The 16,756-nt window shown below is 40.9% G+C and overlaps 1 protein-coding gene across 1 annotated transcript in view; it reads right to left on the reverse strand.

The window, feature by feature from the left end:
- Window positions 1-16,756, reverse strand: part of IQGAP2 (IQ motif containing GTPase activating protein 2) — a 290,113-nt gene that overhangs the window by 135,128 nt on the left and 138,229 nt on the right. The window contains exons 3-4 of the mRNA XM_012664485.1: window positions 8,495-8,651; window positions 292-369 (exon numbers count right to left, since the gene is read on the reverse strand). Coding sequence (XP_012519939.1) covers window positions 292-369; window positions 8,495-8,651 — 235 coding nt within the window. The remainder of the gene's footprint in view (window positions 1-291; window positions 370-8,494; window positions 8,652-16,756) is intronic.

Here is a 16,756-nt window from a genome sequence, read left to right on the forward strand (position 1 = left end):
TTAAATCAAAAATTTACCAGCTAAAGCTTGTTCTGATTCTATTTAACTTCTACACACTTTAATTTTAATTTTCACACACTCTAATTTATATGCACAAGCTCTCAATCTTGCACGTACCTCATTCTGAGTTCTTGCCATATATTACTTGGTATAGGCCTTTCCATATTTTTGTTCAGTGCTCACATTTCTCATTCCTATGTTAACATATCCCAATCTGCAAAATCATTTTCCACAACGAGGTGTGTGTGCACTACCCCTTTGCCTTTCAGGGTCCCGTACGTGAAGGCTTACCTTGGGTAGCCCAATAGACTCCATCGCTCTCAACCACTGGACGGTATTGTCTGTGTGTCGGAAATGAAGGCCAGACTTCTAACGTGAGGGTGGGAGGGAGACAAAGGAAAGAAGGAACCACACAAAAAGTGAGTTGTTTGTAACAAATTTCTTCATTAACAGGATGCTTTTCAATTGCGCTTCTAGAACAGAGTTATTAATGCTCACACAAAGCAAACACAAAGACACAATAAAGGAGACTGAACTGTATCTTGGCAACATCCCGACCATCTGTGATGGACCATGACAGTTTCCATAATTCACACATTTGAGGTAAATTCTGAACTAGAATCTCAAAAACCATTTAATATCTAACACGCCTAAGGACGTTCCATGAGACATGTGTACATGTGCGTGGGCGTGTGTGCACACAGTGTCAAGGTTTTGGCAACCATGACTTAGAAGCCTAGCAACTTCAGGAAAAACAATTTTTAGAAGACTAAATGCTTTTATTTTCATATGATGTAATATTTCTGTAGAAAAACCTGGAAAATGTAGCGAAATACAAAGATGAAAACAAAAATCACCCCACAATTCAGAGCTAATTTGAATATATACTCTTCTTACAACTTAACCCTAATTTGGGCCATGTATAAAAAAGTAAACCTTCAGCAGAAATGTTTTATGAGATCTTTTCCTACCTGTATAATAAAAATAGTCTACATTTTCCATTTCTTCCTTATATTCCTAACTAGATAGCCATTTCTTCCTCAGTCTTTAAGTATAGCATTCTTGCCTGTATCTCATGAAGATGTATCAGGTAGTGAACCATAAAGAGCTTTAAAATGATCTTATATTTTTTATTAATTAAATGTATAGCATGTTATCTTTTATTTTTCATTTTTAATAAATGTACAAAAAAGTAACTATAGCAAAGTTCATCATATAACCAACATCAATGGTGGGTAATCACATTCAGAGGCACTTCTGCAAGGTGGGTCACAGAAGGCCACCTTATGTGACCTTCTAAAATCTAATAGTTTATTACATAAAAGGTATTTTCATGGCTGTTATAAAGTATAAGCAAATCAACATTTGACAAATGTTTATGCCTTTTTTATGGTGGCCACTATTTGAGACTGGACTGTGTTTCAAGTACTTTATGTAAGTTATCTATGATTTTCAAAATACCCTGCAAGGTAATTATCATTCCCAGTTTTTTTTTTTTTGAGACAGAGTCTCACTCTGTTGCCCAGGCTAGAGTGCCGTGGCGTCAGCCTAGCTCACAGCAACCTCAAACTCGTGGGCTCAAGTGATCCTCCCGCCTCAGCCTCCCAGGTAGCTGGGATTACAGGCACGCACCACCATGCCCAGCTAATTTTTTCTATTTTTAGTTGTTTGGCCAATTTCTTTCTATTTTTAGTAGAGACAGGGTCTCGCTCTTGCTCAGGCTGGTCTCGAACTCCTGAGCTCAAATGATCCGTCCGCCTCGGCTTCCCAGAGTGCTAGGATTACAGGCGTGAGCCACCGCGCCCGGCCCGTTCCCAGTTTTTAAGAATGAGGAAAGCTAGGCCAAAAAGATGAAGTGATTTGTCTAAAGTCAAACAGCTGTTAAGTGGCTGAGCTGGGATTCAAGACTAGGTCTCCCTGGATCTGAAAACCTTCTCTATGCTAATGCTCCCCCAGAGAAGAACACAAGACCTAACAACCTTTGATTATTTTGGGGAAAGAAAAAATTAGCTTGTTGCTATGAAACAGCTAGAGGAAGGGAGACTACAAAGAAAGGAAGGAGGAAAAGGAATAAAGAGAGAAAGAATGAGAGCCCAGAGAGTTTAACATCCAGACCACAGTGCTTGAGTGTTTATAACTCAGAATAAATTTCTTTTGCTTGATACAAACAAATCTCAGACAAGGTCACTCCGCCATGAAGGGACAGGAAAGAAACAACTTGCAGTTAAGTTTAAACCAAGACAAAGGTGAGGACTCTCTGCACCACAAAATAATTAAATATCCTCCTGTTTCAACTAATATGACCTACTCTAGTTTCTTTACTGGTGACTATCTAGTCTCCAATCTTCCCACTTCCTAGATAAAGATTACCAAGACACCAAATTGATCCTGCTTCCTTGGCAACACCCAAAAGAAACCTGGTCTTTGCTTCCCTAAATCCTTATTAATAGAATCACCCAGAACAAGTCCAAATCTACACTAAGCCCTTGCTTCTCCCTGGGGCTCCATGCGTTTGCCTTTTTTATTACCCCAACAAGTTAAATAAACCTAATTTTGTTTGGCCACAGGTGGATTTCTGGGGTCTTCGGCTGGTGGGCTTCAACAATCCCAAATTATGTAACGAAGACACCCATCTATTTACTGGCTGTGTTAGCTAAGTGTAATAATCTCAGTACAGTCACAAATTTCTCTGAACCTTGGTTCCTCAGCCATAAAATGCTCCTTTGAGTTGCTGAATTAAATTGAGAATAAACAGCAAGTATTTAGTTGCAAAGTACACCTAAGAATGCAGTAAGCGTTAGCTATTACAATTATTGCACTCCAAGAATGAGTATGAAACTTTCATCATTTTCAGTGTCGGAAAAAAGTTTACCACTTCATGTTAAGAGGCACTAAAGAAAAAAGTGGTTAACTTGGTCATATTTATACAATAAATGACAGATTTCAAATCCTTCATCCATTTGAAACACCTGAGAAACGCTGACTCCAGAACCCTATGGTTCATGTTTGCATATTTAAGTAGTTCACTTTGGGGAGTGAATTGCATCAATAACATCTTTAATCCACTGAATTTGCTTCAATTAGAATGAAAATGGTCTTCAAAACATGCAGAAAATATTCTCAGTCCATTATTATTATTTTTATTGAGCTATTTTTTTCACCCGTCCTATATATGAATATTATACCAGGTCAATGTCTACAGTCAGATTTAGCCAAGTGTTGCTTTGGTCCATCTACCTAATGCCTTTCAGGTATAGAACCAGAAAGTATACGCTAATTTTCCACTGCTGAGCTACTGTAACACCAGCAGATTCATCTAGCTTAAATTTCACACATGAGGATTTTCTTCTTTAGATTGTAATTTCCTCCACATCAGAATCAGAGTACTTTAAACTATGAGGTAGTTTAGAAATCAATAATTATCCTAATTTGCTTATTTTACAGATAAGGAAACTAAGGGCACAAGTATGTAAGAGACTTGAGTTGACCTAACTTGTGAGGCTCAGGGTTAAGATTCCCTTGCAGAACCCCTGACTCCAAGTCCAAATACTATGTTCATCTCACTGTTCAGGTGCCTCAGGACAACCGCCGAGTCTACACTCACTGGGTGCTTACATCTGTCAGGCACTGTGCCAAGTGCCTTGCATGGAGGGTCACATTTGTTCCTCACAACATCTCCACAAAGGTAGGCACTGTTATTAGATTGAGTATCCCTTATCTGAAATGCTTGGGACCAGAAGTGTTTTGGATTTTTTCCAATTTTGCAGTATCTGCATTATGCTTACCAGTTGAGCAGCCCTAATCTGAAAATCTGAAACCCAAAATGCTCCAATGAGCATTTCTTTTGCACATCATCTCAGCACTCAAACAGTTTCAGATTTTAGAGCACTTTGGAGTTTAGATTAGGGATACTCAATGTGTATTCCCACTTTACAGGTGAGGAAACAGGCTCAGAGAAACAAAGTTAGCAGTGAAGCTAGACTCTGAAGGATTTAGATTCTACAGCTCGCTCTGCTAACCACTATGCATGTGCCTTCCCTATGTGAGGAACACCTAAATTTTCAACAGCATTTCTTATAAGCCTGCAATTATCAAGGTGCTGTCCAGGATGCCATTCTTTATCTCTGAGCCTAGCCAGGCTGTGTTCTCTCCAAGGAATGCCCATCCTTCCTCCTCTTCTCTCTCGCCCATCCCAGTCTGCTTGGGAACTCTCTAATCTCTCAAGCCCACATCATGGAAACCTTCCTGGCCCTTAACCATCCTGCAGTCCCTTCAGAATGGACAGGATGGCTCCCTCCCCTCAGTCGTCCCCCACTGTCCACCCAGCTGTCTTCTCCTCATGGCCATCCGTCCACTTCCAGCTCCCTTCCAGGATCTACGTTTGTCTTCCTGCTTGAAGCCATTCACTTGTCTGTGCAGGCCACTGCCACCTGTCACCTGGACTGAATTACCCCTCACTGGACTCTGTCTCCACCCTCCTCCTCCCTCCCATTTATTCCCCACATGGCAGCACCCGATCTTTCTAAAGCACAAACTGCACCACATCGCATCAGGATGTCTCTGTTTATGGCTTCAATGGCTGCCACCTGCACTTAGGACGAAATCGCAGGTTCTCCTTGGAGCCTATATGGCCACACGGTCTCATCTCTGCTTCCCTCCTGGCCTCGTCCCCCACTGCTGTCCCTCTCTGAAGCCTTTTAGCCACTCTGTTGTGGCCAACCTATTTTTTGGACTGTTCTTCCTACTGCCCAGCCCTGACTTGCACGTAGTTGACTGACTTCCCAATCTTCCAGCTTCAGAGCAAACCTCTCCTCAGAGAAGCCCACCTCCTGCCCGTTGCTATCTGTCTATAACGCCACTTCCGTTTCCTTCAGATGCTTACCACTATTCACAGCTGTAGATTTACAGTCTGTCTCTCCATGTAAGTGCCATGACACTGGGCCTGTGTCTGCCCTGCTCACTAGTCTACTGTTAGTGCCCAGAACCATGCATGGCATGCAAGGTGTTGACACGTGTTGTACGGGTGGATGAATGTATTCTACTCTCTATTTCCATCATGGCACAACTTTTTATTTTCCAACAACTTTATTATAATGTATTATATTAATGTTTATCTGTGTATTAGAGCCTAATACACAAAAAGAGTGTGTATTAGAGCCTAATACACAGATTCCTAAACCTTAGCAGTATATAAGAAAAGAACCACCTGCAGGTAATTTATTAAGAATATAGCTTGCTGAGTCTCAGGTCAAGAGAGTCTACCTGACTCAGCAGTCTGTGGTGGGACCCAGGAGTCCAGTTTTTACACACACCCATCAGGTGGTTCTGCAGGAGGTTTGAGCATCATACTTGGAGGAAGCGTATCACACTCTAAGCACACTGAATCAGTACCAAATAAAGCATAAAAGAAAGGAATTTAGTACTTTGGCTTACATGATACTAACGTCATTCATTCCTTTACCCAACAGCCATTTCGCCAATCACCTACTATGGACCAGACCCTGAGCCACTCACTGGGGACAGGGCAGAGCAGGCATACGCGGTTCCTGCCTTCTTTACAATACACTATGGCATGTCCAAGAGAGTGTCAGGTGCCACAGCACACATGGCACAGTCATGTAACTCAGACCTTGGAAGGTTTAACTCTAACACTTAGGACATCTTTCTAACCCTAAGTTAATGAGGGACCAAGATTGCACATAAGCTGGCAAAGATAATGGGGCGGCTTGAAAGCTCCTGTCTGCCTAACCTATGGCTGTCAGAGCTGTTGGTGCCAACACTGAGTCCTTCAGGGATCAGGGGCACAGCCTTGCCTTGACCCTAACCGACCCTAACAGGCGGATCATATTTCATGGCTGCAGCCTAGGCAGACCCTGCAGAGAGAGCCCAGTTCCCTGAATTCATGGTTTCCAGATGGCACATCAGGGGCTGGGCCCGGGTGAGTGAGTGTTCCCTTGTGCTTTAGCATCTCTGCTCAGCCCCATGATTTAGTGCGCCTTAGAAAGGACCACGTGACGGGCTTTAGTTCTGAAGAACAGAACAGGAAGTTGAGTCGCCTGTTCACTAATATTTGTCTCCTTTCATTTTTGTATAGAAATGAGAAGGCCCCAAAATAAAATTTTATGATTACTTGGCAAATCACTAAAAATTTCCATCGAGAACACTAGGCACTTTCAGGGATTTAAGAAAAAAAGAAAAACCTCTCTCTCCAGTGACTCTGGAGAGGTTCTTTCCAATTTTTCTTTTGGCTCAGCAGCATGGGGGAGGGGCAACCCTATGCCACGACCAGCAGTACCTCCCTCCTGCTGCCTCCCTTCTTCCTGCCCCTCTGCCAGCATCACTACTGTGCCACCCAACCACCCGGGGGCCTGATAGGGCAGCAAAACAGAACACTTCCCTCTCTCGTCATGTTTCCTTCAGGGATGTCATCACGTGCCTAGGCCCTGTGGTATAATATTTCATAACAAGAGACTGAAAATATTATTTCCCCAAAGAGCAGCTGCTGTTCATTTAAATAGTCGGATTTCTGATGCCAGGAGGAGAAGGTTCCTGTTAAAGCTGCCAGGAGGCAACTGCCATGAGGGCCCAGAGCTGATCTGGAAGGAGACACCTATATTCAAGGCATATGATGTGCCAGGAAGAAAAAAGAGCTAACCCATACTTGGCTCTGAGGCTCACCTTCCAGGAAGTGCCTACCTTTCCAGCCAGACTCTCATAGTCCATAAAGCCAAAAGAAATTGCCCACCATCTCCTTTCAGGGCAGCCTGGATCTAGCCCAATTACACTTTAACCCTACCATCAAATCTACATGCATGTCAGTACTAACAGATCTAGATCTTAATAATAACCATAATAAAAGCAATGGAAAAAAGATAAGCCATAGTCTAAAATGTGGGCAAATGTTTATTTTGTAGAAGAGTATGGATATAGATGGTTTTTTTCTGTGTTTGTCTGAATTTCTAAAAATATTTCCCAAAAAGTTTTTTAAAACTTCAATTTTGGCTAAGTCATTGTTTTATTAAAGTCCTTTGAAAGGCTATACTGAGCTGGGTCTCTGGGGTCAAACACATGACTTCATGAACTGAAACTTACGTTAACAAATGCAAACACTTTTATGCATAACATTACTCAAGGCAAAAACTTTTGCTCAGTTACCTTTTTGAATAGGCTAAAAAAACAGACTCAAAAGAGATCTGTCAAGTGATCTTGTCTACAGTTAGCCTTAATGATTACTCATTTGATATAAATTTAATACACATATTTTTAAAATATATTTTGTTTAAAGGACTGAAAGGTAGTGTGAATCATGCAATAAATGAGACATCATTCCATTTTCAACTATCGTCAATATTGTCCCTGCAATTGCATGATAACTTTATTTGTAAGAGAACACTTTTAAGGATACTTGAAAATCTATAGATAGAAAATATTGATATCAAGAACTAAATGTATTAAGAAAATAAAGAATCAAGTTTCCAAGAAGCTTCAGAAACCTTGACCCATAGTAGATAAGAGGTCACGTGTCCCAGAATACAACACCAGACATTTTTAAATTCCCTTTTGAAGATACCTCTCCAGTGGAGAAACCTCTTAGGTTGGTGTTTACTTTTTGCTCTTGCTTTTTAATGGAAATCTTCAAATGTAAAAAAGTGGACAGAATAGTATAATGAACTCCCCACGTACCCATTATCCAACCTCAATGATTATGCACTCATGGCCAGTTTTGCATAATTTATCTACCCTCCCTCCAATTATTTTGAAGCAAATCCTAGATCTATCATTTTATCTGTACATATAATACTTTGATATATATCTCTAAAAGATCAAGATTTTTATTACTGTAAGATTGGTGTTTATTTTGACTTTGTTTTCTTCCCCATGCTTCTTCCAAATCTAAGTAATGGTGCATTTGCTGCTGCTGTTGTTTCTGAAGAGGCCATGACACCCCCTTATATTTTCTGGTCCTTCCAAATTAGCCATGAAACAATTCTTAAAACTGGTTGTATACAAAAAGATTAGTCTTATTTTGTTTTCAACACCACATGGAAAAGTATTCTTAGCTGATCAACATTACTACTAGTTTTATCACATTGGCCCTAACTCTTGAGGGCCACAAGTTCAAGTCCCAGCTGAGCACTCTGCTTGCTAATGAGAATATGGGGAGTAACAAGCAGTGTTGGTGGTAAAAAAGGAGGGGTAGTGTGCCCCTACTGTTACCCTTACTGGCGCTGTAAAGTCCCAAAGATCTCCATGAAGGAACTGGGGGGAGGGGAACAAACCAAGGGTCTTTCAGCTTCAGCCCAGAAATAGAAACACTTTTGCTTTTTAAAACTGCTGCTGCCTCAGGAATGATTATTAACAGGCTCCAAAGACCAAGGACATCCCCTCTCCCACAATATCCTACAGAAACACTAACAGTAAAAGAAGGGAGAGGAAATGAAATACCAGATTTTCACTTTTAGCTGGAAGCCAAAACCAATTAGATCTTGGTTACCTTATAACGTGTTTGTTCCACATCATAGATCTTTTTCTCTGATACCATTTTCGGGGCAAAGAACTTGGCTAACTTTGCAAGGTAAACTCCATTGCGGAGCCCTTCTTCCAGTTCAGTGGTTGGTGGCAATTCTTCAACTAAGCAGACTTCCATCCACCTAAAAAAAAGAAAAAAAACTTAGTGTGATTCCAGTTGGGTAACTTTCTGTAAATGAAGTCAGGTAGCATTTCACCGTGTGTGTTGGAGATAAAGTGAGAAAGATCTGAAATATCTTGAGGTGGGAAGAGAAGACTTTCTGAGTGGGACAAGGATTCAGAACATGAGGTTAACAGGGAGAATAAAAGCCTAAGGTCAATGAATTCCCTACCACGACAGAGCCTGTCAACTTCACCTTCATTTGAGCCTCTGCTAATTAATTCTCCTTTGTGCCAAAGAGGGAAAAGGCCAAACCATTTTATAAGGGTGGAATTAGTCCTGCTGACCTTAAAGAAAAAATAATTCCAAGTTTATGGGCCTTTAGCAGAAACAATTCTCCTAGGGAGTGTGCCTTGGGAAGCCCATAGTCCAAAGTACTATGAAATCTGTAGGTGCCTCAGTGCAGGAACGACTACCATGAAAACTAGGAAGGCATGGAAAAGTAGCATAAGAAATTCTGAAAGCAGAGACAGTCTTCTTTAAATAATTCTCCTTTTTCCAATACCAGGAACTTACTATAACACACTTATCTTTTTGGGAAGATACAGTACTTACTGGGTTTTGAAAAATATTTTAGACAAAGATCAGATTAAATCTCAGGATATTGTGCCAGTATTGTAGAAAAGAGAGCACCAAGGTCATTACTGGCTCAAGGACACACAGTGGAAAAGGAGACGGGCCAGTTTACATTTCACACTGGTGTGCCGAAGCTCTGCCAGAGTTATGAGGATAATGCTATTCCTATCCATTCTCGAGTAATTATTACCTACTATAAGATCCGAAAGGCAGGTGTGCAGCTCTCAGTAGGGGAGCCCCTCAACTCCCTGCCACCCAGCCACTGATCCCCAAGTCAAACTGTCAGTGTGAGCACCATACCTATATAGACAATCTCTCCCAGAGGATCATTAACACAAAGCAATTGATCCTGGCAACACTTAGAAGACAGAACACCATGCTGTAATATGAACAGCTAATCCTGATCCAAGCTGCAAACACTGTCAAATATCTGAACCACTCATAGCTTTGGACAACATCTTTTAAAAGCTCATCGAGCCCCTAATAAGTAGTAATTACTGACCACTTATTAGGCACTATGAAAAATGGAATGTAGTGGTCCCTCCTTATCTGAGGTTTCACTTTGCACAGTTTCAGTTACCCGAGGTCAACTGCAGTCTGAAAATATTAAATGGAAAATTTCAAAAATAAACAAACAATTCATAAGTGTTACATTGCATGTCATTCTGAGCAGCGTGATGAAATCTTATGTCATCCCACTCCATCCCTTCTTCATCACAGGACCGGTGAGGACAGTACAATAAGATATTTTAAGCAAGAGAAAGAGAGGAGAGAGATACCACATTCACATAAATTTGATTATAGTATATTGTTATAATTTTTCTGTTTTATTATTGTTGTTAATCTCTGTGTCTAAGCTATAAATTCAACTTTATCACAGGTATGTACCTGTAGGAAAAAACATTAATAGCATATACAGGGTTCGGCGTTATCTGCAGTTTCAGGCATCCGCAGCGGGCAGTGGGGGGGTCTCCCCTATGGATAAGGGGGAGAAATTTTTCTCACGTATATGAGAAAAATACAAACGTAAGTCCTGCCTTCAAGGAGCATTAACTATAACTGAGAAGGCAATGCAATTTCAAGAAAAATCCAGCAAACCATATTGGAGAGGGTATTATGTCCAATGCTATGTGGTAGGATATAATAAAAAGTGTGGGAATAAAGGGGGATCAGGGGGTTATCACTGCAGTAATCAGAGAAAACACTGAAAAGTGGTGGAACCTGGACTTGGCCTGGAAGAACGGAGTACAGTAAGTCCTCACTTAACGTGGTTGATAGCTTCTTGGAAACTGTAACTTTAAGCAAAATGACTATAAGGAAACCAATTTTACCATAGGCTAATCAATATAAACAAGAGTTAAGTCCCTACAGCATATCTCTCGTCACAAAAACATCAAATTTCTAAAGACCAAAACACTTCTAATACTAAACAGTGAAATAAGTTTAAGGTATACATATATTTAAAAAAACATTAATGAAAACAAGTAAAATAATGATTCACCCACTTATTCCAGTGCAGAGTCACAAGTGGCTGGGGCCTATCCCATGGCAGGGCACACTCGTCCCCACACCCACTCACACCGGGGCCATGCAGACACACCAACAAACCCAACAGGCACAGCTTGGGGATGTGGGAGGAAACCGGAGTACCCAGAGAAAATCCACACAGACATGGGGAGAACGTGCACACTCCAGACAGTGGCCCCGGCCGGGAAGCCATTTTTGTTGTCATCAATGTTATAATGAAAGGAAGCCGAAGGAAACATTATTCAAGGACCTGGTGTAGTTGGAAAGGCAGGAAGAGAACTGGAAGCTGGGGAGCAGCGCAAACTAAAGGCATGAAAGAAACGTGGCTGACTCGTGGAGAAAACCCAGAGAGGACCGCGGGCCTTTGGTGCTCCTGGGGAGAAGACAGCATTGAAGCTGGGCCTACATGGAGAAGGAGGGCCGCGAACAGGAGGAGTGTGTGTCCACGTTGCCACCGGAAGCAGGGAGCTCCTGGCAGCCTCACAGAAGAGGAGTGACATGCTGACAGTGGTAATTAGGGAAAACGAGTCTGGTAAAATGGATGCCTCAGAGACGAAGTTCTCTGCTGGCCTTTGCCACTGGGAGGTGTTGAGGGACCAGATCAGACAGGAAGAAATGGGGAAGGAGGAAACCAAGAGACATTTCAAGACAACAGTAACAGGAATTGGTGACAGCTTAGAAAGGGTGTCAGAGGAAAGAGAAATACCACCAGCCAGGCAGAGGGGCACCAGGACTCAGCCACACGGTGGTGGTGTGCTGGTGGCCAAGGCCACTAACTTCTCCCGGCCTCAGTTTCCTCCTCTGCTAAAAGAGGGGCTGTGGTGGAGAGAAGAATCTGGTGATGAAGTCCTTCCCTGTTCTAGCACCCCAGGGGATAGACTGAAAGAACAAGGAACAGGCGAGATAAGATGTTGATGAACTTGACTTTCTATATATTGTGCAGTAGATAATGGGGGGTATTTGGTTTAAATGAGCTTTTTTCAAACAAACAAACAAACAAAAAAACTGAAGTAAGAGTAGCAAGGATTTGCTAAATTAAAAAAAAAAAATGTAAGAAATCAATAGTAATGCTACCCTTAAAAAGTCTGGCCAAGTAAAGAGCCACTGTACCAGACCAAGTTTCTAAGCTAAATAAACTAATTATTAGAGCATTAAGCTGTTTCACATGAAAACACAGTCTGTTTTCAAGTAATTACCTTGAAAAAATTTAAGAAATCATTTTTCGCACAACATATAAACGCTTTATAATAACCTGGTAATTGGGGTGTACGTGTGAGGGGTGTAAGTGGACAACCAGTAACAAGAGTTGGGGGAGGTTAGTTGACAACTGGCAGCAAGGGGCAGGAGGCCGGAATAAAAACTCAAGTATGGTACTTTAGACTTGGCCTTGTTTTAAAAGTAAGAGTTAATCACAACTATTTTTGTCTGTATTAGAATATGTGCAGTTGGCTTAAAACACTGATGATACCAGAAACTTAGGTTAGCTACGGCCTATTTAAAATATAGTCATGGCTAATTCTTACAACATTAAGAAGGTAAAGCCCATCTCTTCTTTTTCTTTGTAATCCTTCTGTGCCTGGCAACCTGTTTACATGTAGTAGGTACCCAACATGTGGTTACTAAATGAAAGATTCTGACTGCTTAAGAAAAAATTTTCCAAGCATCACAGTTACATCATAAAATCTTTTAAGACATTGCCAAAGACTTACAAAATGTTACATTTTTGCAACATGAGGCATCAATGAGGATATCTCCTTTCCACTGCCTTGAAAGTCAAATGATGGTGCTACTTTTACCAATGATAACTAGTACTTATTAAGCACTATTTTATGCTAGAACCTAGATTTAATACTTTATGGGATTATCATTTAATCTTCATGACCACCCCATAAGGAAGAGGAGCTATTAGGATTACCATTTGCAGACGACATTGTGGTATTTTTTTTCAGACACTGATGATTTTCTGAGGCTCAGAAAAGCCTAAGGCCTCACAGCTAGTTAGTAAAAGAACTCCACAAGGTTGCCAGGGGCCTCTGCTCCTATAATTCCAACTTTCACCTTCTCGCAACTAACCAAACAGGAGAATGAATCCTCCAGTCCAGGCCCACAGCCTAGGGTAAAACAAAAGTGATAACAAGATACTGCAGAGACTTCCAGAGTAGCAGTAAGAGTTCATGGCTTGGAGACAGATGCTGTCACTATTCCCGTGTAAGGTCAGAGGACAGTATACTCACTGTCAGGGTTGAATATGTTCCTGGGGTTTCTTCTGTGCTCTCTCAGAACTCCCTCTTTGTCACCTGCCTAGCAACAGGCATGGCAAATGGTCTAGGCTGGCCCTTGTGGGTGCTGTAGCAGGAAGCTAAGAGCCTACCCAAATGGAGTCACCACCTTAAAAACTCCCACAAGCCAATACAGGCTCTCAAAGATTCTTCTCATACGACACAACTTGCAAACCCCTATCAATGGTCAGTCAGTATATGATCAGTGAACACCAGACTATTCTTCTGGGACAGGTCACAGACTCTGCTGATAGTGAGCAGTCAGACTGAGTACTTACCACTGCTCTAAAGGCATTAAAACACCTCACAATGAAGCAGGAACCATGACATGCAAACTTCTAAACTAGCACACTGTCATCAAGTGGGCTGAATATCCTTTTGATCTATTTCTTTTTTTAAGTGTAAGGGAACACAGATACCATATCGTTCAACCCAAAGGCTAGGAGACAGGTAAGAGTAGCTGCTGGTCAGGGTCTGCATTCCTAGCCCCATGGCATCTGTGTGGGGCCAAGTGACCAGGCTGTGACCCCACAGAAGGTGTGGGGCAATGTGCATCACCCCCAGGCCTGGCTCATGAAAACCTGCCACAGATGAGCCTCCACTCTCCTCCTCTGTCTGCTGGCTGGATATTAAAACCCACAGCACACTTGAAAGAGAAGGCAGAAATGCAAATTAAAACCACAAGAAGATATCACCTACCCCTGCCAGAATGGATATTATTAAAAAGACAAAAAATAATAGATTCTGGCATAGATGCAGAGAGAAAGCAACACTTACACACTGACGGTGGGACTGCAAATTAGTACAACCTCTATGGAAAACAGTATAGAGATTTCTCAAAGAAATACAGACTTACCATTCGACCCAGCAATCTCACTACTGGGTATCTAGTACCAGTCACTTTATCAAAAAGACACCTGCACGCGAATGTTTATTGCAGCATGATTCACAATCGCAAAGACGTGGAATCAACCTAAGTGCCCATCAATTTGGGGGTTAACAAAATGTGGTGTACATACCATAAAAGGAATGTTAATGTCTTTTGCAGCAATTTGGATGGAACCAGAGACCATTATCCTAAGTATCTCAGGAAAAGAAAAACAAATACCACATGTACTCACTAATAATTTGTAACTAACTGAGGGGCACGCATGGGCAGAGAGAGAAGTAAAAGGCATTGGAAACCACGAAGGAAGGAGAGGAGGGGCAAAAACCTTCCTAACAGGTACAATGAACACTGTTCAGGAGATGGGCACACTAATAGCCCTGACTTAAGCATTATGAAAGCTATCTATGCAACAAAAACATTTGTATCCCCTTAATATTCTGAAATTTAAAAAAAGAGACAGTAGAAGAACTTCCAACTATCTGGGCCCCTGAATAACTGTGTAATATAAAACAAAAACAAAAAAACTCTCTATGTCTTCTTGCCTCCATCCTATACTGTTGAACCTTATGTGAGCAAGAATTAAACTTTTGATGCCAACTTCAATCTCAGAGGCTCATCTGTTACATGAGCTAGTGATACCTGGCCAAGCCAATACAAATTCTAAGTATGACTTGCATGGTATGTTGGGGTCAAACTTCCTATAACAATCACAACGTGGAGACAGTTGGCCTCATGTTCAGGAAGTCTTGCTCTGTGATCACTAGCTGTATGGACTGGAACAGGTCACTTAAAACTCTGAGCACTCAGTTTTCGTCCATAAGTCTAAAATTATAATGAAATTCAATGACACTATAATTATGTAAAATGACTTTGTGTTGTTTAATAGTTTATTGAGATATAATTCACACACCATATACTTACCCACTTAAGATGTACAATGCAATGGCTTCAGTATATTCACAAGGTTGAAAGACCCTCACCATCAATTTTAGAACATTTTTCATCACCCCATAAAGGAACCCTATGCCCATCAACAGTCACTCTCCATTTACCACCAAACACCTAATTCACTACTCTTTCTGTCTATAGATTTGCTTATAAATCTACAGACAGAAACATTTCATATAAACGGAATCATAATATGTGGCCTTCTGTGACTGATTTCGTTCACTTGGCATAATGTTTTCAAGGTTCTCCTATGTTGTAAGATGTATCTGGACTTCATACCTTTTTACTGCTGAGTATTTCATTGTATGGATATATCACATTTTATTTATCTATTGATCAGTTTATGGATATCTGTTTGTTTCCCCTGACTTTTTAACTATTGTGAATAATGCTGCGATAAACGTTAGTGAACAAGTTTTTGCACGGACATATGTTCTCATTTCTCTTGGGTATATACACCCAGGAGTGGAATTGCTGGGTCGTATGGGAACTCTTTGTTTAATCTTTTTAGGACTTCCAGACTGTTTTCCAAAACAGCTGCACCATTTTCCATTCCTACCAGTGGTGTATGAAGATTTCGAGTTCTCTACATCCTCACCAACACTTATTTGTGTTTTGATTACAGCCATCCTAGTGGATGCAAAGTGGAATCTCGTTAGGGTTTTGATTTTCATTTCCCTAATGGCTAATGATATTGCACATCTTTTTATGTGCCTATAGCCAATTTGTATACCTCTAGAGACATGTCTATTCAAATCCACTGTCCACATTTTAGTCGGATTGTCTTTTTGAGTTATAAGAGTTCCGTATATATTCAGCATTCAACTCTCATCGGATACGATTTGAAAATGTTTCCTCTATTCTGTGGGCTATCTTTTCACGTTCCTGCTGGCGTCATTTGAAGCACAAAAGTTTTTATTTTGATGAAGTCTCTTTTCTCTATTTCTTCTTCTGTTGCTTGTCCTTTTGGTGTCATATTTAAGAAATCATTGCCTGAATATTCATACCTCTGTTTTCACTTCATTTTCACCTATGTTTCGTGTATGTCACAAATGTTTATACCTATGTTTTCTTCTAAGAGCATTGTTTTAACCCTTAGTTTAGGTCTTTGATCCATTTTGAACTATTTTTTGTATATGATGTGATTTAAGGGTCCAACTTCATTTTTTTGTATGTGGATATCCAGTTGTCCCAGCACCGTTTGTTGAAAAGACTACATTCGTTGGATTGCCTTGGCACCCTTACTGAAAATCAATTAACTGTAAAAGTGAGTGTTTATTTCTAAACTCTCAATTCTAGTCCAATGATCTATGTGTATGACTTATACACGGATAGTACATAAAGTGGGTACATTATAAAAACAAGCTATAAGAGACTTCATGTGTCACCAAGAGACTGTCTTCAAATTTGGCCTAAAGATCCAGAGAAATGAAAACCAGAATTGTATGCCGCTCCCCCGCTACCTTGTATTTACTGCTTCTTCCACGTTCCTTCTACTGATTTGCTTTTACTGGCCCCCAACACCAATGAGTGAATGTTTCATCCCAAAGCAAAAGTTGAAGCTATTTCTTATGAGCGACTTAGGGGCTGCTAGAGAGCCTCATCTTCCTTTTCAGGGTAGAAGACTACTTTCCCATCAGTATTGCTTATTTTCTCTTCTCCCTGTAGGAAAAGTCACTTACCAGACACAGAGAAACCAAATGTAAGTAAAAGGAATTTCCTTGTTACCATTTAAGAAGTCTCTCTTCAACCTGGGGGCAGGGGAGCGCGGGGTGTGTGGGGGTGCGTGTGTATTTGTGTGTATGTGAATGTTTTTAGATTTGAGTTGGTTTCTTTAAGTATAAATGT

This window comes from Propithecus coquereli, unplaced genomic scaffold (genome assembly GCF_000956105.1).
Source record: "Propithecus coquereli isolate 6110/MARCELLA unplaced genomic scaffold, Pcoq_1.0 Scaffold9, whole genome shotgun sequence".
NCBI lineage: Eukaryota > Metazoa > Chordata > Mammalia > Primates > Indriidae > Propithecus > Propithecus coquereli.